Here is a 25,865-nt window from a genome sequence, read left to right on the forward strand (position 1 = left end):
TGCAAGGTTCTCCAGCCATTCGAACTTGTCACACGTGAAGTCAGGTCATACACTGCCATCTTGAGTCAGGTCATTCCCCTCATCAGGCTTTTGCAGAAGCAGCTGGAGAAAGTGGAGGAGGAGTTAATACGGAGCGATTCCACTTGGTATGTGGGACTTGTGGATGAAGCCCTTCATTCGCTTTGCCAGGATTCGAGGGTGGTCAATCTGTTGAAATCAGACCACTACGTTTTGGCCACCGTGCTCGATCCTAGGTTTAAAGCCTACATGGTGTCACTCTTTCTCACAAGCCTGCAGAGGTGCAAAGACCTGCTGGTGAGAACACTGTCAACTGAAGCAGAATGTGACACGTCAATGGGTCCTTCTCATTTTCTCCTGCAACTGGGGCTGCCAGGAAACAACTTAGATATCCTAACCAACATGCTGGCAGTGATACAGGGCAGACAGGACCAAGTTTGGACATCTGGTCCGGACTGAAGGACCTGCCAACAATTTCTGACATGTCTACTGTCACTGCATATGATATTGTCACCATTGACAGAATGGTGGAGGATTACATCGCTGACAGCATCCAAGTAGGCATGTCAGACAGTCCATACCTGTACTGGCAGGAAAAAGAAGCAATTTGGAGGCCCCTATACAAACTGGCTCTATTTTACCTAAGTTGCCCCCCCTCCAGTGTGTACTACGAAAGAGTTTTTAGTGCAGCCGGGAACCTTGTCAGCGAAAGGCGTAGGAGGATGCTTCCACAAAATGAGGAGAAGATGATGTTCATCAAACTTAATTATTAATTCTTCCAAGAAGACCAGCTTCCAGAAAGTACAGAGGGACCTGTGGTGGTGGATTCCAGTGGGGACGAATTAATACTCTGTGAGGATGAGGATGTACACAACACTGAAGAGGGTGAGGAATCGGTGGATGAGGAGGATGAGGATGACACCTTGCCTCTGTAGAGCCAGTTTGTGCAGAGACAGATTAATTGCCAGCTTGTTTTGTGGGGGCCATAACGAACCAATAATTTCAGCCACAGTCGTGTGGCAGACCCTGGCAGTGAAATGATTGGTTTGTTAAAGTTTGCATGTCCTGTTTATACAACATAAGGTTGGGTGGAAGGGCCCAGGGACAATTCCATCTTGCACCTCTTTTTTTTCTTTGCATTATGTACTGTTTGGGGCCTAGTTTTTCAAACTGCCATCCTATCTGCCACTGCAAAGTCACTCCTAGATGGGCCACGTGTTTGTGCCGCCCACTTGTGTCGCTTAGCATAGTCATCCAGCTACCTTGGTGTAACCTTTTGGCCTAAAAACAATATTGTGATGTGTTCAGAATAGACTGGAAGTTAGTGGAAATGAATGTTATTGAGGTTAATAATAGCGTCGGAACAAAAAACTTCAAATTCTGTTATTTTAGCTGTTTTTTTATGCTTTTTTTAAAAAGAAAAAAAAAAGATCCAAAACCCAAAACACGGAAGTGTGGTTTTGGCAAAACCAATCCAGATCCAAAACACGAAGAAAGATCCAGATCCAAAACCAAAACATAAAACACGATAAGTGGTCGGTGCACACCCCTATAATGAATATGGATCTGTTCCTTAAGCTGGCCACACACCTAAAGATTTTCTGTCCAACCATCCAAACTAGTTGATTGGTTAGAATGAAAATCTGGTAACGTATGGGAGTAAATGATGATCAGCAATTTGCTCCTAAATGCCAGAAAACTGATGAAAACGGTCACTCAGACAAGTTTGTTAAATGTTTGATCTAAACAATTTGTTCAAACAACAGTTTTTGTCCATTTTCCGGTGTTTAGGAGCAAATTGCTGCTTGTCAGTTGCTTTCATACTTTACCAGATTTTCATTCCAACCAATCAAATAGTTGCATTGTTGGACAGAAAATCTTTAGACTGAGGTGCTAATGACAGTATAAAAGGACTAGACTTAAAGTATAACCTCTGAAACATGGTCCTCAAGGCACTCTAACAGTCCAGGTTTTAAGGATATCCATGCTTGATAGAAAGCACAGAAAAAAAAATTAATTGTTTTTTTTTCACACTGGGGGTGAAGAGCACCCCTGAAAGAGGCAGCAGCCCCTTTACAGACATCAGCACAGCACCCCTGCGCACCTACATTGCTGTCAAGTGTGGCTAACACGCACAGAAAAAAAAGTTTTTTGGGTTTTTTTCACACTGGGGGTGAAGAGCACCTCTTATGGACAGAGCACCCCTTGGACAACACAGCAGAACAGCCAGCCCCTATGGACAACAGCCAGCCAGCCCCTATGGACTACAGCCAGCCAGCCCTATGGACAGGACAACAGCCAGCCCCTATATATGGACAACAGGCAGACAGCCCCTATGGATGGACAGGACAACCTCAGTCACAAGACTCACAACAACAGCCAGCCAGCCCCTATATGGACAACAGCCAGCTCTTAAGCAACACAATTGTCCCTCCCTCTTCACTCTCCACAGCCAGAATGAAAAATGTCGCCGATCGCGGGACATTTATAGAATTCAAAACCCGCGAGAATCCGACAGCGGGATGATGACGTTTTGCCTCGTTTTTAGATCCGGGTCAAGTGGGAAAACCTGAGCCTACTCGGATCTGACTCTGATCCCCAAAGTTCGGGTGGGTTCGGTTCTCAGGTAACCGAACCCGTTAATCCCTACTATTTACCTGGACCCAGGCCTGTCGGTGGGTTCCTGCAGGGGCCTGAGTTCTGAAGCCCAAACCCCCGCCCCCCCCACTGCCTTGCGCCGGTACTTTACTTCGGGCAGGGAGAGAGAGGACTGATTGCTGCTGCAGCAGCCTCTCTCTCCAGCCCAGCATACACGCTGCTGTCACGCTGTGTGCTGAGCTAGGGAGAGAGGATGCTGCGGCATTAGTCAATACTCTCTCTCCCTGTGTTATTTGCGGGGGAGGAGAGCAATTGTGCCCCCATCCCCGGACACCAGCGCTCCCCCTGTGCGGTGCATGTGGCTGCAAACTTGTTAATTTTTTTTTGTAAGGAGGGGGTCTGGCTACACCTCCCCAGGTTGACCCTACCCCTCCCCGTACCTGGGTTTTTCAGAGCTGTCGGCAGCCTTGGCTGGGCCGCTAGAAGTGTGAGATCAGGGCTGGCTCGAGGCATGTTCAACCGGTACGGGCAAACAGTGGCGCCACCCCATAGAGGGTGCACCCCTCCCAACCATCCTGATTTCAGCAGGACAGTGCCGTTTTTCGGGCCCTGCCCCGCTATTCCATGCTGCACGCATGCGCATGGCATCCATTTAGTCAAGAAGAGGGCAGGGCGCAGTCCAGCTACTGAAGGAGTGCTGGGCTTGCCCCCATCCTGACGTTAACTGGACTGGAGCCGGCCCTGTGTGAGATGCGGTGCCGTGGCAAGGCAACTGGATAAATGGATATTTTAGTGATGCATTTTTTTAAAATGTTTTTTCTGTGTGCTACAGTATATAGTGTAAGGTAGCGTGTGTAAATCCTCGAAAAATTGATTGTGGCATATTCTAACATTTTAAATGCTGAATGGTGGGAAGGGCACCACTGACTGTAACGTGACCTTCCTTTCATTCACTTTTAATATGTTTATGAATATGATAAACACAAAAAGCTGATGTGTGTGTGTACAAGTACTACAAATATAATGAACATTTTGACACATTTTTAATCAAAATTTTTAATCTAATCTTTATTTTTGCCTGAATAACGTAGTCAGCCAAATACACCAAAGTTTTTTTAAGTTTTGAATTCATGCAAAATTCATAAATGTTGTATGACTATTTTACCAGTTTGAATGCCTTAAAAATAAAAAATATTTACCTTGAAAATTGAATGTCTTAATATATGCCAAAAATAGTCTCATTTTTTTCGACACTTAAAAGTTTGTTTTTAAAAAAGAATCCGATCTATACACAATATTGCTTTTAGCAGTAAATTTATATAGAGCTGACTGCTATTGCCAGAATTTTTTTATTCATCCCTTATATACACATTTAAAATTATATAAAACCTAAAAAAAGAAATGGTATTCATCTTTGTTTAAAGACAGGCATGTTAGATGACTGAGATCTGTTATTACATTAAAAATGCCTGACCCTCCCCTCTTCCCCCTTCACCCTCTTTCTCCCTGTATTAGTTGTTTCCCTTATTTTTTGTTTTTCTCACTGTATGTTAAATGTTTTTAATTAAAATTCTATTGTTAAAAAAGCAAGTTTTAATATTTTTATTAATTTAGCCAATTTACCCTAACCCTATTGACAATGTATTTTCTTTTTCTTTAAACAAAACTTTAATTGCCCTTTGGAGTATTTTGGTATAAAACAATATTAATACGGGTGGCAGTCAGAAAGCCGACAGACGTAATCCCGACCGCTGGCTTCCCGACTGTCTAATCCCGGCAAGTGTCTAACGACAGATGTCGAAATCCCGACGCCTGTCATTAGACATACGCCGGGAGCCGATCGCAGGGAAGCATGGATGCCTAGCATTAGGGCTCCCGGGGGGGACTTAGGGTTAGGCTAGGGGAAGGGGGGTTTAGGGTTAGGCACCCCCTAGGAGAGGTTAGGGTTAGGCACCCCCCCGAGGGACTTAGGTTTAGGCGGCGGGGAAGGGGGGGGTAGGATTAGGCACTTGGGGGGAGGTAAGGGTTAGGCACCCCTAAGGGAGGGTTAGGAGGTAGAATAGATTAGAAAATACTTACCTTAGGCCGATCGGGATTTTCACTGCTGCCAGGATGCTGGTGTCGGGATTCGAACCGCCGGCCATGCGTCCGGCGGTTAATCATACCGATTCCATTAATACTAGTGTTAATAAATTACTTACACAAAGTCTGTTGTAACTTTATTTTATATTGTCATCATTTAGGCATATAAAATGTCTCCAGAAACTGTTCTAAGCTGGGAATACAAATTAGATAATGTTGCATTGCCATCAACTGTGACACCTGATACCCCACAGCAAGAGTAAGTACTCATATCTGTTAACCTTATTGATCTCTAGGTGATTTTCACTGGCAGATTTGATTCAATTTAGCTTAATCACCGCCAAGTTGTTGTACGTAACTGCTTCTAATATGGTAACTAGAAATGAATGGTTATGCAAATTTTGGGCAAAGCTGGTGGCTAATGGTCAACACACACTATCTGCGCACCATATAATTAGTACTTGCATCACTGAATCAGTCAAAAGTATATAATTATTACCAATCTGGGGTGGTGTAGAAATATATTTTTGGTGGAGAACTGTTTAAAATCCAAATTCAAAAAGCCAATATTTTGTGTTAAAAAAAAAATAACAAAAGAGCAAAAACTGTTATGAAAAGAAAGAAAGTAAAGGATAAATACAGAAGGGAACAGACACAATAGGTAAAAATGGCATTAAGTTTCATTGTCTTCCCCAAATGGGAAATAGCTGAGTAATTGACTCTATAAAAGCTGTGTGTGTTCCTACAAAGCACAAGTAAGTAAGTAAATAAGTAAGGCAGCACTGTACTATAGTACCAGGGTCATGGGTTTGATTTCCATCAACGTCTTACCTTGTACTTAAATGACAATTTTTTCTTCCACAAAACTGGTCATAAATTGTCTGTTTTTTTATTTAATAAAGTTTAGAAATAATTTTTAATATACATTTAAATATTTTATTTAAAAAAACCCTCGTGTCCATAGGCCCCAATTGTAAACTTATTTTCCAAACCACATTGGCAGTAGACCCCCTCCAGTGGTCTTATATCCTATTAACAGTACCCCCACACGCACACACACACAGTCTTAGTAGTAAAAGAGGCACTGTTTTATAACCCAACCATTCCCCATGTAAAAAGCTCATTTTTTGCACCCACTTCTCTTCCTGTTCCCCCTGTGACCAGTGTAATTTTTTAAAATTTGACCCCCTCTTTCCAGTGCCAAATAATTATTTTTTATCCATCTCCCACTTATAGTAAATCCCACCCAATGGTATTACCCCCCACCCCCAGTGCAAAAGTACTGTGCAAAAATTTTAGGCAGGTGTGGAAAAAATAATGCAAAGTAAGAATGCTTTCAAAAATAAATGTGTTAATAGTTTATTTTTATCAATTAACAAAAGGCAAAGCAAATGAATAGAAGAGAAATCTAAATCAAATCAATATTTGGTGTGACCAACGTTTGCCTTCAAAATATCATCAATTCTTCTAGGTATGGCAGGGAGGTTGTTTCAGACATCTTGGAGAACTAACCACATATATTCTGTGGATGTAGGCTTGCTCAAATCTTTCTGTCTCTTCATGTAATCCCAGACAGACTCAATGATGTTGAGATCAGGGCTCTGTGGGGACCATATCATCATTTTTACGCTAAAGATAGTTCATAATGACATTGGCTGTATGTTTGGGGTTCTTGTAGTGCTGCAGAATAAATTTGGAGCCAATCAGACGCCTCCCTGATGGTATTGCATGATAGATAAATACCTGCCTGTATTTCTCAGCATTGAGGACACCATTAATCCTGACCAAATCCCCAACTCCATTTGGGGTGAGTTAGGATTAGACTGCGGGAAGGGATGGTTAGGGTTAGGCTGTGGGAGAGGACGGTTAGGGTTACGCTGTAGGAGGGGTGGGTTAGGGTTAGGGAAAGGGCTAGGTTAAGAGTTAGAATACTCACCAACTTGTGTCGGGATGTTGACTGTCAGGATTCCGGAGCTGGCATTCTCACTGTTGGGATTCTGACTGCTCGGATCCTGTACCCAACCCCCCATGTGACCATGCCAGTTAGTAAGTGGTTAAATATTTCTTTAAAGTGCTTTGTAATATGTGAGTGCTGTATAAAAAAAATTATTATTGAACAGATAAATAAGTGTTTCGCTTTGTTGGTAGCCAGTTCACAATAATCTTGGTCTATTTTCGATTTCAGATCACAAAAGAAAGTTAAAGTTTTGGAACAAATAGAAAGCCATAAAACTATGGAACTACAGGTAACAAATAAAGCTAAAGGCACAAATTTATTTTGCATCATACGATTGCTCAACTCAAATTTAAGAGGCATAATTGTACCATGTCAATTCCGAGAACAGATTTAGCATTTTTTAGCATTGCACATGCCCTGTAGCTGAGCGATCTACGCATCCCAAAACCACATGTGTCTGAATATGCATAACTGGGTGCATTTGCACATTGGCAAAGTTGAGTGAGGGTATGTCGTGGGTGTGTAAGTGAAATTGTGGGCTATGCTGAGTTGTGTGTACACAGAGATTAATTTGATTTAAGGCACCAGGTATAGGGCAAGTGCACGCTGATAAAGAGGATGGCTATTTCCACAAGCATATGGATGAGTGCAGTGCGGTCACATAGATGCTTAGAACTGTGCATGTGCTAGTTTTCCACGCATCCTAGGCAAACTTCACCCAACCGCCCCTGCTCCCCACTAATACCACCTTTCAAACCCCTGATATGCCACCAGGCATTACCACATGCCCCTGACATACTATCTGACCCCCTCACAGGCTCCTGACATTCCCCCAGACATCAACACATGCCCCTGACCTGCCATCAGACCTCCTCATATTCCCCTGATATGTCACCAGAACACTTCATAGTCCCTGACATTCCATCAGATATTCTCACATGCCATCAGACCTCCTCATATTAACTTGACATACACTACCGTTCAAAAGTTTGGGGTCACCAAGACAATTTCGTGTTTTACATGAAAACTGACTTTTATTTATCAAATAAATAGCAAAATGAATAGAACATATAGTCAAGACATTGGCAAGGTTAGAAATAATGATTTTTATTTGAAATAATAATTTTGTCTTTCAAACTTTGCTTTCATCAAAGAATGCTCCTTTCGCAGCAATTACAGCATTGCAGACCTTAGATATTCTAGCTGTTAATTTGTTGAGGTAATCTGAAGAAATTTCACACCACGCTTCCTGAAGCACCTCCCACAAGTTGGATTGGCTTGAAGGGCACTTCTTGCATATCATACGGTCAAGCTGCTCCCACAACAGCTCAATGGGGTTGAGATCTGGTGACTGCGCTGGCCACTCCATTACAGACAGAATACCAGCTGCCTGCTTCTTCCCTAAATAGTTCTTGCAAAATTTGGAGGTGTGCTTTGGATCATTGTCTTGTTGGAGGTGGAAATTGGCTCCAATCAAGCGCTGCCCTGAGGGTATGGCATGGCGTTGCAAAATGGAGTGATAGCCTTCCTTATTCAAAATCCCTTTTACCTTGTACAAATCTCCCACTTTACTAGCACCAAACCAGCACCAGACCTCACGTTACCTCCACCATGCTTGACAGATGGCGTCAGGCACTCTTCCAGCATCTTTTCACTTCTGCGTCTCACAAATGTTCTTCTGTGTGATCCAAACACCTCAAACTTCAATTCTTCTGTCCATAACACGTTTTTCCAATCTTCCAATGTCTGTGTTATTTTGCCCATATTAATCTTTTTCTTTTAATGGCCAGTCTCAGATATGGCTTTTTCTTTGCAACTCTGCCTAGAAGGCCAGCATCCCGGAGTCACCTCTTCACTGTAGACGTTGATAATGGTGTTTTGGGTACCATTTAATGAAGCTGCCAGTTGAGGACTTGTGAGGCATCTATTACTGAAACTATAGACTCTAATGTACTTGTCTACTTGCACAGTTGTGCACCGGGGCCTCCCACTTCTCTTTCTACTCTGGTTAGAGCCTGTTTGTGCTGTTCTCTGAAGGGAGTAGTACACACACCATTGTAGGAAATGTTCAGTTTCTTGGCAATTACTCGCATGGAATAACCTTCATTTCTAAGAACAAGAATAGACTGTCAAGATTCACATGAAAGTTCTCTTTTTCTGGCCATTTGGAGAGTATAATCGTACCCACAAATATGATGCTTCATATACTCAATTAGCTCAAAGGAAGGCCAGTTTTATAGTTTCTTTAACGAGCAAACCCATTTTCAGCTGTGCTAACATAATTGCACAAAGGTTTTCTAATCATCCATTAGTCTTCTAACACGCTAGCAAATGCAATGTACCATTAGAACACTGGAGTGATGGTTGCTGGAAATGCGCCTCTATACACCTATGTTGATATTCCTTTAAAAATCCGAAAAAAATAAGGACATTTCTAAGTGACCCCAAACTTTTGAACGGTAGCGTACCATCAGACATCCCCATGATACCATGACATACCATCAAGCATCCCCACATGCCTTTAACATGTCAACAGATCTCCTCATGTGCCCCTGACATACCATCAGACCCATTACATTACTTTTAGTACAGGAAAATAAATACATTGAAAAATATGTGGGAAAAAATTAGATGCATATTTCTGCACTCTAAATTGTAACTGAACACCAATGTCTTCATCAGTGTGAGACACAGTGAGCAAGGGCTGCTTAGAGCAAGGGAGTCTAAGAACCGAACTATTACTGTGTTTGGGTGCCTGCATGAAACATGTAAACCAATTGTCCTGAAATTAATTTATACATGCACATCAAGATTTTGCAGAGTTTGGGTACTTGACGATACCATACTGTCCAACAATCTCTACTTCCTGCTCTGCCTATGTGAAATGTCCCTCCAACGGTTCATATACAAGAAGATTTGGACTTTCAGTCGGAGGCTTTAGATTTTGTATTCCCCCCACAAAAAAACTTTTGAAACATTAAACTCACCACATAATGGCACAGCCAACCTCTGATCTCTATGGTTTATATGGTACTCCTGATTAGGAGAACTTGGACAGATATTATCCTCTTTTCTGTTGGGCTCCTCCTCTACTAGTATTGCTTACATTGCCATTGCCCACCTGAAAAGCCATGTTGATAAGGACATACCTGCAGTGCATAACTCACCCACCTCAATATGAGCGGGATGGCACGGGGCAGGGTGGGTTGGGGTAGGAGGGAGCATGCTCAGTCTTTCCTCCTCCGAGCTGCTACTGAAAAGGAAATGCACAGTTACATGTTAAGCTTGCTCCTTAGTAATGTAGTCTGTGCTAAATACTACAGATGAGCCCCACTCCTTAATATGGCTCTACCCACTTCATTAACCAGGCACTTTTGTTATATATCATTCATGAAGCTCTGCCTCCTAGCCAGGCCACCTCATCTCATCTGGAGGGGGCAGAGATTCCTTCCTGAATGACTGACTGTGAAGGAAGGAGAGAAGTTGGAAGGGGACGGATGCTGTTGCCTGCACAGGCATGTCCGTGCAAACTTTATTTGCGAGGGCAAGCATTGAGAATAATGCAGGAACATCCTCAATTTTCGTACCAAACAGACTCAGTGGCGCCCCCCAAGTACGTGCCCTTAGGCAGCTGCCTAATGCTAGCGCTGGCCCTGCTCTGTATACGGGCAAATATCTACATTTAGTTCCATGCATATAGTTCAAGAGTAATTGAGGCCCACTTATGTGCAACTATGTTCACCTACATGTATATTATAAAGTACATAGTATATGTTCATACTAATAGATTTTCCTACATTGGAGGCATTTTGTGGACAAGACCAATGTTCATGAGAAGCCACCATCAATTCCCTAGTACATAGTTAAAATACAGAGCCAAAATGGTTGTGGTTGTGCCTCAGAGATGTCATTACTTTCTAGTGAATTGATAGGTTGGCTTCTCAGGAAATTTGGTTCAGCCAATGCAATGGCTGCCTCTGCTGTGGAAGATACTGGACACTCTATATCAGTATACTTCTGTTTGCAGATATGGCATCTTATCGTCATTCTTCATTGGCCAAGTGGTCTTTTCTCAGTGGTGCAACCAGATTCTTTCATTTAACATATATTTGACTGTCATAGGAAAATTATGGAGTATAGACACCCTGGAAGATCAGTGCTGCCCAACTTCTCTTGTCCAGCCAATTGAAAAATTTTAGAACTCTGTTACTGTGCTGCTCACAACTAAAAGTCTACATCAGTGGTCACCAACCTTAATTGAAGTGTGAGCTACTTGAGAAAAATGAAACCTGCTGAAGAGCTACTAATATTGTAGAAAAAAAAATCTGGCTGATAAGTAATAACCAAACAATTGAAGGTCATTTTATGAAAATGAAAAAAATGTCTCATAGAATGCATTTAATTATTACAGTGATATCATTGTAATTTGTAAATAAAACAGGCACATTTCACTGTTAATTACCGGCTCCAAGGAGGTATGCGCAGTAGTGGATTTATGTATATATTTTACGTATGTCTTTTATGTATGTATGTACAACAAAGTACATACAGTCAGGTGCATAAATATTGGGACATTGACAGAATTTTCATATTTTGGCCTCTATTCACCACCACAATGGCTTTGAAATGAAACAAACAAGATGTGCTTTAACTGCAGACTTTCAGATTTAATTTGAGGGTAATTACATCCAAATCAGGTGAACGGTGTAGGAATTACAATGGTTTCTATATGTGCCTTCCACTTTTTAAGGGGCCAAAAGTAATGGGACTATCAACTCAAAAGCTATTTCATGGACAGGTGTGGGCTATTCCCTCGTTATTTCATTATCAAATAAGCAGGTAAAAGGTCTGGAGTTGATTCTAGGTGTGACATTTGCATTTGGAATCAGTTGCTGTCGACTCTCAATATAAGATTCGAAGAGCTGTCACTATCAGTGAAGCAAGCCATCATTAGGCTGAAAAATCAAAACCCATCAGAGAGATAGCAAAAACATTAGGTGTGGCCAAATCAACTGTTTGGAACATTGTTAAAAAGAAAGAACGCACCGGAGAGCTCAGCAACACCAAAAGACCCGGAAGACCACAGAAAACAACTGTGGTGGATGACAGAAGAATTATTTCCCTGGTGAAGAAAAACCCCTTCACAACAGTTGGCCAAATCAAGAACACTCTCCAGGAGGTAGGTGTATATGTGTCAAAGTCAACAATCAAGAGAAGACTTCACAAAAGTGAATATAGAGGGTTCACCACAAGATGTAAACCATTAGTGAGCCTCAAAAACAGGAAGACCAGATTAGAGTTTGCCAAACAACATCTAAAAAAGCCATTACAGTTCTGGAACAACATCCTATGGACAGATGAGACAAAGATCAACTTGTACCAGAGTGATGGGAAGAGAACAGTATGGAGAAGGAAAGGAACTGCTCATGATCCAAAACATACCACCTCATGGTGGTGGTAGTGTCATGGCGTGGGCATGTATGGCTGCCAATGGAACTGGTTCCCCTGTATTTATTGATGATGTGACTGCTGACAAAAGCAGCAGAATGAATTCTGAAGTGTTTCGGGCAATATTATATGCTCATACTCAGTCAAATGCTTCAGAACTCATTGGACGGCGCTTCACAGTGCAGATGGACAATGACCCGAAGCATACTGCAAAAGCAACCAAAGAGTTTTTTAAGGCTAAAAAGTGGAATGTTATGCAATGGCCAAGTCAATCCTCTGACCTGAATCCGATTGAGCATGCATTTCACTTGATGAAGACAAAACTGAAGGGAAAATGCTCCAAGAACAAGCAGGAACTGAAAACATTTGCAGTAGAGGCCTGGCAGAGCATCACCAGGGATGAAACCCAGCGTCTGGTGATGTCTATGCGTTCCAGACCAGGCTGTAATTGCCTGCAAAGGATTTGCAACAAAGTATTAAAAAATGAAAGTTAGATTTAGGATTGTTTAGATTGTCCCATTACTTTTGGCCCCTTAAAAATTGGGAGGCACATATAGAAACCGTTGTAATTCCTACACCGTTCACCTGATTTGGATGTAATTACCCTCATATTAAATCTGAAAGTCTGCAGTTAAAGCACATCTTGTTTGTTTCATTTCAAAGCCATTGTGGTGGTGAATAGAGGCCAAAATATGAAAATTCTGTCAATGTCCCAATATTTATGCACCTGACTGTACATACAACCCAGTAAAATGTTAATGCTGATTCAAATTGTAAAGCGCAACGGAATTTGCTGCGCTATATAAGAAACTGTTAATAAATAAATAAGTGAAATAGACGAGTAAAAGATATAGGAGGGGCTGCCGCGTGATTTTCCGGAAGGGCTGGACGGGAGTCACTCTCTCCGCTGTGGCATAGACGCCGTTGGTGGAACCACGAGGAAGCACATCAGGTGATTGCTGTAGAGGCTGCGGCAATCAGCTGACGTGCTTCCCTGAGGTTACTTCTTCCTGGTTGACTTGGTAACCAGGAAGCTAGCTGAGCTACCAAAATTAAGGCTGCAAGCTACCGCTAGCTCAAGAGCTACGGGTTGGAGACCACTGGTCTACATTGATCTGTCCGACCATCTGATGTGGACAATGACATCTCCATGTTAAGCAAGAATGAGAAATAGAAACTTTGTTATCATTTTGGTGGTAGCATGATGTACAGTATGCAGTGCAGTTTACAAGTTAAAGATACACTAAACTTTAACAGTTTCTCAGTGTAGTTAGTGTCTAGCGTAGGGAATGTATTACTAAATTAAACATAGTTTTTAAGTCCCTATGAGCAAGTTTATGGAGTTGTCAGATTCTAATTTATACCCCAATATGCAATTGACCCGAAAAAACCTGCAGAAAACCGAGGGGTTGACCTAATGGGAGGCTATTATTTGCATTCCGCACCAATAACATATACTTAATTATCAATGAAGTAGTTGTATTTGCAGTTTGGTTTATTTTATTTTTGTTACATTTAATACAGAGAGATGCAGAAGCATTTGCAGATCCCCATTTGATTTCTGTTTATAATAATGCAAAAATGCAGGAAGGAGAGAAAAGGGATTTGTATAAAACTCTAAGCATCCCTGATCTACTTGAGGGGTAAGTATTCAAATTGTCTTACTGGATCCTTTATGAATAATGCTGGGTACACACGAGACATCCGTCAATCTTGCCAATGGTTGGAGCGATTTATCTTTGCCCCGGACCATGCAAGATTGCTGGTGCACATTAGAAGATTTAATGAACGACAGAAGGATGTGTCGTTCCACCCTTCATTAACATACACTGCACCGCATGCGATATCTTCAGATCTGCCTGCACTGCAACGTGATCTGAATGATGTAATGAATGACTCATGGGAGCACGCGATAGTGCATACACAATGGATGATTTGTTGCTACGGTTCGCCTAAAATTGTCAAATTATCAAATTTATCATTTAGTGTGTACAAAGCTTAAGTCAAAGTAGAAAACATCATTCACTTAGTCCCAGGCAATCATAGATAAATATAATCGTTAATTTTTAGGACCTTGTGAAGTTATAATGCGCCATATTAGGCTATAGCTGAAGTATGACTCTGCATAATAGGCTGGACACCAGGTATAAATCTGCATGTTAGGCTGGACACCAGGTATAACTCTGCATGTTAGACTGCACACTAGGCATGACTATGCATATTTAGGCTGGACACCAGGTATGACCTTTCATGTTAAACCGCACACCAGGTATGCCTCTGCATATTAGGCTGGACACCAAGTATAACTCTGCATATTAGGCTGGACACCAGGTATGACTCTGAATATTAGGCTAGAGACCAGGTATGACTCTGCATATTTGACTGCACACCAGGTATGACTGCAAATTAGGCTGGACACCAGGTATGACTCACTCATATTAGGAGGGACACCAGGTATGACTCTGCATATTAGGCTAGAGACCAGGTATGCCTCTGCATATTAGGCTGGACACCAGGTATGACTCTGCATTTTAGGCTAGAGACCAGGTATGACTGCATATTCGACTGCACACCAGGTATGACTGCATATTAGGCTGGACACCAGGTATCACTCACTCATATTAGGCTAGGGACCAGGTATGACTCTGCATTTTAGGCTAGAGCAGTGGTTCCCAAACTTTCTTTAATCACGGCACCCTAGAGTATCAGCATTTTTTCCACGGCACCCCTGAGCCAAAAGTTTCTTATTGAGGCACACCAGGATGCCACGGCACACAGTTTGGGAACCACTGGGCTAGAGACCAGGTATGACTGCATATTCAACTACACACCAGGTATGACTGCATATTAGGCTGTACACCAGGTATGACTAACTCATATTAGGAGGGACATCAGGTATGACTCTGCATATTAGGCTGGACACCAGGTATGCCTCTGCATATTAGGCTGGACACCAGATAAGCCTCTGCATATTAGGCTGGACACCAGGTATGACTTTGCATGTTAGACTGCAGACCAGGTATGACTCAGCATATTAGGCTAGACACCAGGTGTGACTCTGCATAGTAGGCTAAACAACAGGTATGACTCTACATATTAGACTGCATAGCAGGTATGACTCTGCATATTAAACAGACACCAGGGGCTAAATGTAATAGAGTGCTAACCAATGCTGCTCTGGGAATACATGCGATTATTCCCGTATATTTAAAATAGCAAGCATGTTAAATGCAAAACCAAGCTGTTTTTTCCTTCAACATGCTTGCTGCTTTAAGAATACAAGAATACTCACATGTATTCCCTCAGCAGCGCCGGCTCGCACTCTATTACATTTAGCCCTAGGTATGACTTTGCATATCAGGTTGACTCTTAATTTTATTCTAGACACTAATGGGTATATTTATTAAAGTGCAGGTTTTTAGAAGTGGAGATGTTACCCATAACAACCTATCAGATTCTAGCTATTATCTTCTAGAAGGTACTAGATAAATGATAAGTAGAATCGGATTGGTTGCAATGGGCAACATCTCCACTTCTTAAAACCCGCACTTTAGTAAATATGCCCCCTAGGTATGACTGAGCATATTAGGTTAGACACCAGGTATGACTCTGCATATTTGACTGTGCACCATGTATAAGTTTGTACAGTATATTATTCTAGATGGAATCGGTATGAAATACTGACAGTCGGGATCCTGGCTGTCAGAATTCCGACTCCGGGATCCCGACAGGGTTAACATACCGACACTTGTTGGCCGGTATGCTAACCCTCCCCCTCTCCCTACCCTAACCCTCCCTATTTGGTGCCTAACCCTAACCTCGTCCCTAGTGCCTGAACCTAACCTTCCCCTCCACGCACCCTAAACCTAACCCTCTGCCTTAGTGCCTAACCCTCCCCCTAGTGCCTATCCCTAACCCCGCACCCTAACCCTCCCCTCAACCCCGTTACTTACCTTCGGCATCCCGGCAGTCGGGATGCCGGCGCCGGGATTCTGACCGGTGTCGGTATTCTGGCACCGGTAATGTAAGCGTCGGCATCCCGACCGCCAGGATGCCGAACATATACCTTCTAGACACAAGGCATGATTCTGTATATTAGGCTAGACACCAGGTATGAATGTGCATATTAGGCTAGACACCAAGTATGAATCTGCATATTAGATTGCACACCAGGTATGACACTACATATTAGATTGCACACCAAATATAACTCTGCCTATTAGGCTGGACACCAGGTATGACTCTGAATATATGGCTGGACACTAGGTATGACTCTGCATATTAGATTGCAAACCAGGTATGACTCGGCATATTAGGCTTGACACCAGGTATGACTGCATATTATGCTGGACACCAGGTATGACTCTGAATTTTAGGCTAGACACCAGGTATGACTGCATATTATGCTGGACACCAGGTATGACTCTGAATTTTAGTCTAGACACCAGGTATGACCCTGCATATTAGGCTAGACACCAGGTGTTACTTACAATGTGGCTAGCATTTGGCCTGTATAACTGAAACACTGGTCCAATATATATCACATAGGTTTTGCCATGATTTTGGCCAAGGGCCCGATTTTGTCTAAAATTGGTTTGATGCTGGACATACCAAGAGGTTTCATTACGTCTATAAATTAGATAGCAGTCATGGTTAGACCAAATGCAGTATTAGAGGCTTTAATGCTGCATGCACATTGTTACTACTGAGCTGGGCACAATAGCTGTACTGGGCTGGGCAATGTGGTCACTTTTCTGAGTTTTTGGAGGTTAATGTTCTCAATATTTGATGCTAATTTTCTGGGCATTTGGGTTACTATGCTAGTCTTTGTGGCTAATTTTGATTTATGTCCTAATCATTAGGCTTTATGCTGGGCACAATTAACACAATTATAGCCAAACATAGCTTGCCGTGACCGAAGTGTTGTGGTTCTATATTTCCTAAAGAAAGTCAAAACACTTATCTGTCATATTTTTTTTGCTCCGTCACAATTCAATAAAATTGAATTCATATATGCTATGCAAGCCACTGTTTTTGTTAAGTCATGCAAACTTTTTTTTACATCATTTCTATTCCTAGTATAGGGGCATATGTAGCAAAAACCTACAAGAGTTTTTGCTCTTGTATTGTAACTTTGTTGTACATCCTCTTCTTGGGAGGTAGATGCATTCTAACTATATGAAGCTACTTCACATTCTTCTTATTTTAAAATACTGTAATACCTGAGATTCAGACCTATCGCCTCACACTTTGCAGTCAGACACCTTACCAATGGAGCCATTTGCTCCTACAAAGGTAGATTGTGAATTCTAACTATATAAAGCTACTTCACATTCTCCTTACTTTAAAATACCATCATTCCTGGGATTCAAACCTATCACTTCACGCTTTGCAGTCAGACACCTTACCAAACGAGCCATTTGCTTCTGATTTAGAAATCTGTGAATACTAACTATATGAGGGCGCATATTTGTAGTTTGCAGGGGAGCGCTGAACACCCTAGCATGACCCTGGGTAGATGGCTTTAGTTAATGTAATTGGTCTTCATATAACTTTTGGCTTTGATCCATATTGGCCTTGTGCGTACACTTCTTGTAACATTCCGAATGCCACATAGCTTTCTCATTTCTCAGCTCTTCTGGAGTCACGTTGCCTAATCGCGGATTTATGTCTATGTATTCGCTGTCATTCCTGTCAGCTCTCTTCCTAATACACTCTAGTGCCTTTCCATTATATTTAGGACTCACCAGATTACATTTCTTTCTTTGTTGGCATAAAATGCAGAAAGAAAAGCCTGTTATCCACTTTCTTCTCTTTGCCGCTGGTGGAAGGTCAACTTTTAACTTTTCAAGGTTTAGAGACATCAACATTGTGGACATTTTGATAATACTGATAGAGCGAATGTTGACGCATCAATAATTTCCATATTTTCTTTATCACATCATACAAATTTCATAAGCTTGAAACAAAAAAAAAAATAGCAGAAATTATTAAAAAAGTACCTGCGATCAGGAAATTTCTATGAAAACACAATAATGGTGGTATATTTTAGAAGTGGTAAGAGATATCTAGAAATGTCTAGGGCATGTTTTTATTTCTTTTTTATGCTGAACAAAACAAGTTCTGTACAAAATTTTGATACAACCACTGTAAAAAAAATGTTACAGATCAAATATGAAATTAGAGTCTGCAACTCCCGCCATCTTGGATTGACGATGTCATACAGGCACTCAGCGGCAAATTCAAACAAAACACCTGGTAGTACACGAATGTATGCATCATTACAAATACATCTCCAGTAGTCATACATTTCCTTCATTCAGAATCCCACAGAATTACACATGCCCCTAGACTATTCTCTTGTATTGTTTTTATTCAGTTTCTTAAGAGAATTCTAACTGTAAGTATCCACTGGTATATTTCTTTAACATTAAGGTTTCACTCTGAATATTATGGGTTGCAAATGTAATACAGTATATGATGACAGCTGTACTTTGGTGCTTTATATGGATTTTTACAGATCACTTTTATATATTTTACTATTTTTTCGTATTGTTTTGTTCAAGTCTAATCTACATGTCACATGCATTGTATGCAGGAGTGTAACGGAGGCTCCTGATCAAACTGTACCAAAACAAGCTGATATTGTGCACTCCCAAGTAAGTAATTTACATTCACAAAGGATATCTGTTATACATTTTATTTCTTATTTAGCTGTTTTTATTTTCAAAGTTTTCAGCATGAATAAAATAGATGTTCAGCAAGAGAATAATCTTCACTACAACTTTCGTGGGACACTAGCTTTAAACATTTTCTTTACTCAATTCTATTTGCATAATTATGTTATACTAATGAGCAAGTTTAGCAAGTTGGCAACCACCTGTTTTATTTTTAGACAATTCTAGCCCTGACACGAACCCACTGATATCATACAACACCCACAATAATGTTATGTATAACCCTTAACACTATTACATTTTGAGAAGGCTATGGGGCCATTTATTAATGATCGCATTTGCATTGCGATCTGGGCATGGTATTACCGCCCATGATCACATTGCAAGATGTGATCATAGCGCCAAAAATGTATCTTCAGTTGGCGTTAGCTGCGGGATGTTGGTAAATCTGGCAGCATCGCATCCCCCATAGAAACCTATGGGGGAGGCGGCTGCCTGCCAGAATGGAGGCAGCAGGTATCGGAGATATCTGCTGTGCTCCCTCCTTCATACATGGGGATGATACTAAATATTTGCGGTTAGCCCCCGGGGAATAAGCTGCAGATATTTAATGATAAATTGGCCCCTATAACATTTCAGATAAAGGGATTTGGGGAAAAAGAAGGTAAACAATGTAACTATACTAAATGTGAGCTCTGCAAGCTGACTTAAAAGCACTATTTTAGAAAGTAGGTAAAGTCCTAACACAAGAAGACCTGTCTGTAGTCATCCTTCAATATTTACATAGACCATTACAAAGGTAAACTTAAAAAAAAATAGGGTTATTGTTCCTTTAAATGAGCTTGGTAGTTACAAACACTGACAATGTATAAAAGTGAAATTGTACACAGGGTAATTAATAAAAAATGTGTGCTAGCAGCACAAATGCTTTTCTTCTGATATTGCTTATTCTTGCACTATCGCACTTATTGGTATGGGAAGTGCATGGATTAGCATATCAAGATAACAGAGGCTGTGGGAATGCCAAATCCTTTTCTCTTATGAGAGGAGCTGAGCAAACTGGTAATTTGTTTTTACAGAAGGCAGGCTAGTTAATGGTTTGGAGCCTCCCGAAAATCATGTGGTGCTCCTGGTTACCCGGAAGAGTAGGCAAGTCTCCCAGAACCCCCGTTGCTGCCCCCCCCCCCCTCCCCGTGGCTGTCCACTTACTGAGCAAAAGTGAGCAGTCCAAGGGGGGCTAATGACGCATTTCGCAGTGAATTGCATCATCGTAGCACCACCCCCGCTTTACAGTGACTGTAATATCGGCTCTGTATGGTGGTGGGCGGGGCCACGATGATGTGAATGAGCCACCACGTTCCTCGCACCACCCACCTGTTACCATGTAATGCCCACCTGCTGTGAGGAGACTTGCCTACTCTTCCCGGAGGGGGCAGCCAAAAATTCAGTAAGTGTGGATTTGCTGCATTTTACAGTGGAGGCACGGCCATGATTACTCAGCTCAGTGTAAATTATGTCATCAAGCCCATGAACCTGCTACTTCTCATGCTGGGCATAGGAAGTAGGCAATCCAGGGCAATGCTGGGTAGTCTTTCCCACTGAGCTAGAATAGTTTCACTTCTGATAAAAGCTGCGTTCATTATCTTATGTATGTGGATTGCTTATATGCCACAAAATATAAAAAATTATTGAGGTCAATGTATTTGAATTTTGCGTTATTGGATGTTTTGTTACACTTCATATAGAAAGAGGCAGCACCATCTGCAGATTTTCCAATATCTTCTGTTCATAAAAAATCGAAAATGCAGGAAGAAGAAAGCAGGGACCTTTCTACAATGTTAGGTAGACCTGTTATGGGCAAGATGTAAGTATTCTGAATAGCTTATTGGATATTTCCTTAAATTTTGCCTACATTTAAAACATCCTTCAAAAATACAAATGTGTCATATGTAATAAAACCAGTTTTGATGTCCCCTCACAATTATGATTACATTAAGACATAAATGAGGCTAAACTGAGCAATATTTTAGGATAAAAACAAATTGTACTAGTGGAAATTGTCTGTGGATGTTCTTGGTGTGATTATTAGTAGCTCAGACTACAGTAGAGTCAGTCCCACTTTTCGGGCACTGTCCTGTTGTCCCACAAGCTGCAGTGTCCCGCGGGTGGGGGGGAATGGATGAAGAGCGCTATCCACACTGTGTCGGGAGAGAATGGGGGCTGCTTAGCAGCTCCCAGAAAGCTGGGTAAGCCTCAGAGTGACATGAATGGGGGCAGCAGCCACGCCCCCAAAATGTGCTTAACAGGGGGTGCCACCTCGCATGTCATGAGGCCATGATCATTTTTCGGGCAAACATTACCGGGGCGCGCATGAAAGTCCGGCCACGTCCTCCCCAATGTTGGGATGTATGTAGATTTGTAGGCACACTGCATTTTCCACATAGCAATTAACAGCTTTGGCTGCTCGATTCATGTTGTTTTTATTTATTAGACATTTTATATACTCAATAATCGCTGCAAAACAAATTTGCTTTCTGAATTTTTATTAACAATATTCGAGGGTCAATAAATACCCAGGCAATACAGTATATCATCCTGCATATTTGTTTATACTAACTGACTGGTGCAAAATATTTATTTTCACTACTTTTCTTTGTTGCCATCACCTGTCTTGGGATTGAGATGAACAGGAAATTCATTGTAATAAATAGGGAGGGGCCCTAAACTGCACGCCCTAACTATAATATATAGCTGCGAGGTGCTACCATGCTTGAGACTTACGTTGTCACACACAAAATAGGAGAAAAGTGCAGGTGCACATGCTGTAATAAATTCTGCAATTCAAGTCAAACTGAGGTACTTAGCATAATTTGGGGCAAGATATGGGCCTGCTCACCACATTCCGGTGACCTCATTAGGTAGGTCTCTAACATTCCTATGGTACAATTCCAGGGCACGGGCAGGGCCACGCCCCCTTAGGAAACTGCTGCTGTTGCTCTGCAGCAGCAGTGAGCAGTCTCCCTGGTCTCCCACTGCACTCCAGCACACAGAAGTGTGAGCTGAGCTGCTGACAGGTAAGAAGGAGGGGGGGCGGAGTTAGAACCAAGCCCCCAAGGGCCGCTCCAACAAGCCCGGGCCCAGGTAATTAGTACCCACTCCCACCCCTTTCGGCACCTCTGGGTATAATACCCCCTAGGTCCGCATAACCAAACTTCCCCAAGGCATCACACTACTGCCAGGATGAGGGGAACTCTATAAATCTCCCTCTTACAATACCTTCTGGAGACTTACTACAATGCCTGGCTTTCCCCTCAAGCCAATATTGGTTCCATAATGGAAATAGTGAAACTGAGCCAGTAGTAAGTTTGTTGCTGCTGCTAGAGCACTCTGGGTCCATTATGGTGCTTTGCCGTCTGGTAATCCCAGGTGTTGTTATTTGCATCTTCTGGCTTTATTTTAATTCAAGAAGCCCCATTACAAATCCTCACATGAGCCGCTTTACTGCAGCTGTCTGTTAGGGTTAAAGTGCTGCGCTTGGTTCCGGAGAGTTTGATTGACAAAAGGGAGATTACTATCTGATAAAAATGTATGTAACTTTAATGACAATCTTTGAGGAGTATCTATCCAGATACTCTGGGTGTAAATCTAATAGCCTGCGAATTGCATGCACCCGCAAGTTTTCAGCTATTTAGCTTCTAGATTTAAAGTGTCAATAATTTAAAAGGCAAAACCATGTTGGTTTTGCCATTTAACTTAGTTGCGCTTTAAATCTAGAAGCTAAATAGCTGAAAACTTATTTAACGCTAAAGGTGCCTACACACTTGGCGATGTGCTCACGATGTACGATTTCCCTTGAACTCTCCCCTGGCAGCTCCCCGGCAGTCGTACACACGATTTGGAGTAAAAAATGTCCAATCTGACTTAAGATCTATCATGCATCCTGTGTATTGTGTCCCAGATTGGCAAATCTGCCCTACAGCACGGCAGATCAGAAGATGCCATGTGCGACCAGCGGGGACACGCATCGCATTGTGATTGTGAGTGGGGACTCACGGTTTGGGCATTTTCTACACGATCTGTCGTTCCAATGCGTCGGAATCGGCCAGATCGTGTAAAAAATTTCTAAGTGTGTAGGCACCTTAAGGTTGCATTGTTTGTGTGTTTTGTTGGCAACACATTACATATGATTAAGCACTGCTGTATTTTGTGTAAATATTGTTTTTAACAGTTAACTTTTTACACTTTAATATAGTTTAAGGTTTGGCACAAATGTGTTGTTTGGAATACTGTAAAGTTTAAACAGTATATCACATGTGTTATATATAGAACTGTAACAGAGGCTCTTGACACAGGTGTACCAGAAGAGTCTGATTTACTGAACTCCCAAGTAAGTAATATTGTAAAATTTCAATTTCTGATTATGAACCCAGTAAATAGTTTATTATGAGCAATGACTGAGTGTTCATTATGACTACTTAATTGTTCTGCTCTTGATATGATCAGAATATTACTATATATACTTGCTGTATTAAAACGTGTCAGAACTGCATTAAATCCACAGACCTAGAGAAAAGGTTCTCTGGAGAGGTCAGTACTATAAAATAGGGACAGCGACATTTCTGGTGACAAAAATTCTGGAAAGTATAAATGAATGGGACTATAGACTGCTTACCATCAGTATTTTCATCTTAAGCACGGATGAATATATTCAATATTAGTGATACTTTAAATGTACAGGAGATACAAAACAATATGGAATATTTCCACAATAACAGATTAACCGTTTCTGTACCTTCTGTAGCACATTCCAGAGGTAGATTGACTGGAATAAATTACAAGCTTCTGTATTGTTTTCTGTATATTTGGATTTAAGCAATGATGATGATTGTGATAGTGACCTTTAAGTCTTAGTCACACATGTCTACTGTAATGCACCTTCTTCACCATTACCGTTCATTGCCATATCCCCTTCCTCAAAATCAAAACTTGTATTTGCATTTGTGCTTAATTTGCTTGATGAAATGAACTGATGTGCTCTCATTCTCCTATCTTCTTCTGAATACCCCGACCCACATTCCAAGCCATCTTGATGATCTTAACATTGTGTGGATTAGATAAAACTGGATTATTGACGAATAAATAGGCGCTGGATGTCAAACTAAAAGGAACAGAATTTGAATTGTTCCCCCACATACTGTATTCTGCATTTGCGAATAATTTCCATGACTATAATTCATGTGTAACATACTGGTTATTTTTGGTGTTGAGCTCTGCGTCACATTTGTACTGTGCTCTCTTTTTGCTGGATTGCCTCTGTAGATGCTTTGTGGCTTTCTGTTTCCATTTTCGGTGCATCTTATGACATACAAGCTGATTTTCCAGCACACATTTCTATTGTCACCCACTTTAGCCACATAAAGTAATCAGTCAGGAGCTCAGTACACATGCATCAGGTATCCTGAGAGCTAATTAACTAGGTTTCTGGTTTAATAATATGTCTAACTCAATTTGCCTTTGGGCTTTTGTTGTCCATTGGCCCTGACTTTTATAAGACAGAGGGCAGAGGAGCAGTTGGGCTACAAACATAGCGTGTGATGAGGTAAGCAAGAGGTCAAGATGGTGTACAGTCCTAGATGGGGTCATGTTGGTGCAGGAGACTAGATAGAATAGAGTCCCCAAGGGTTTACCAATGTTGTAGACATGTTGGCTGCTGTTGTAATTAAGATCTCCCTGGGTGTCCTGGTCCTTGTTAAGAAGCTCTTTATGCCCTTTCTGGTCGTGGGTGCAAGGACTGGCACAATTCTAAAGACATTGGATGTATGTAGAGACCTGAAGCAGGTTGGATAAAACTTCATAGGGCACAATATTAGCAAAGGCCATAGCAGTGAGTTCCAGCAGCCAATTATTAAAAAGGAGCAATCATTACTATAGAGACATGAACAGACTCTTATTATGACGGACATCATTCTAAGAAAGTGCATATCACTTGTTGAATATTATATTGATTTTAAAACAAATTCAATAAATATATAAACATGCATACAATAATTACTAAATAAAATAAATACTATTGCATGTAATAGATTGTGCAAATTCTCCATAGACCACAACCGGCAAACTGTTTTCACCATCTCAGAGCAGGTGAAAAGCTGTGCAAAATATCTATTTTTGTCTAAAAATGTGGGGACCTGGTTCAAATTTGGCCAATAATGACATGTCAGTTTTGGGGTGACAAAATTAAAATTAGTGTAAAATGGGTTTAAAGTAGTGGGTAAGGTATATGGGGGGGACGGTATGGATGGGACATGTGTTTTAAACATTACAGGTGTCTGCACCTGGTGTATTTTTAAACATTTTTAAAAGTGCACTTTTTTTATTCTAAAATATACTTGCACCCATTTTACTCCCAATTTAACTGCATAATTTATTTTATCCAAAAAAAATAGCTTTTTATAATTTTCCACATTTACGCAAATATGCATATAACAGCCATTTGACACAATTTAAGTACCCCAAATACTTTTATTAAGGCCACTAATACAATTGATTAACTATGTCAGTTACCTATTTTAAGGGGTACAGACAGATTTCCCCAAATTCACCAGTACTTTTCACTGGTTACTCCAAGAGCAGTTTTCCTGCTAATGCATATTTGCGTCTATTTGAATTGGATAGTACGAAAAACGGGAGCGCACATAGACAAATGATACGAAAATATTGCACCAAAACACGCGCAGTGTGTGAAAACTTCTCAAACGTATGACATTAACACTAAGGTTTCCAAGAAGATGCCACCTGCTGCTGAAATTAAAATCATACTTGCCGATTCTCCCTGAATGTCAGGTGGACTCCCTGTATTAGTTGGGATCTACCTGACTCTTCGGTGAATCTAGCAATCATCCTGATGAGAGGCCACAGTAATGATGTCACAGTAGTGGAGTCACAGTAATGATGCCCCCCAACATAAAACCGTTCTTACGTCCCTATTTGCTAGATACACACAGATTTCCAGTGGTGGTGAAAATTGCTGACAACAATTTAATTTCTGTTATGAAGGTGGTGTCCCCTTTAAACTTTATAGTTTA

At 41.3% G+C, this 25,865-nt stretch overlaps 1 protein-coding gene across 1 annotated transcript in view; it reads left to right on the forward strand.

The window, feature by feature from the left end:
- CCDC7 (coiled-coil domain containing 7) overlaps positions 1-25,865 on the forward strand; it is a 227,250-nt gene that overhangs the window by 133,607 nt on the left and 67,778 nt on the right. Inside the window, exons 13-16 of the mRNA XM_088447948.1 lie at positions 4,860-4,957; positions 6,884-6,944; positions 13,628-13,746; positions 23,107-23,179. Coding sequence (XP_088304074.1) covers positions 4,860-4,957; positions 6,884-6,944; positions 13,628-13,746; positions 23,107-23,179 — 351 coding nt within the window. The remainder of the gene's footprint in view (positions 1-4,859; positions 4,958-6,883; positions 6,945-13,627; positions 13,747-23,106; positions 23,180-25,865) is intronic.

Source organism: Taudactylus pleione, unplaced genomic scaffold, assembly GCF_031769625.1.
Source record: "Taudactylus pleione unplaced genomic scaffold, aTauple2 ptg000446l, whole genome shotgun sequence".
Classification (NCBI taxonomy): domain Eukaryota; kingdom Metazoa; phylum Chordata; class Amphibia; order Anura; family Myobatrachidae; genus Taudactylus; species Taudactylus pleione.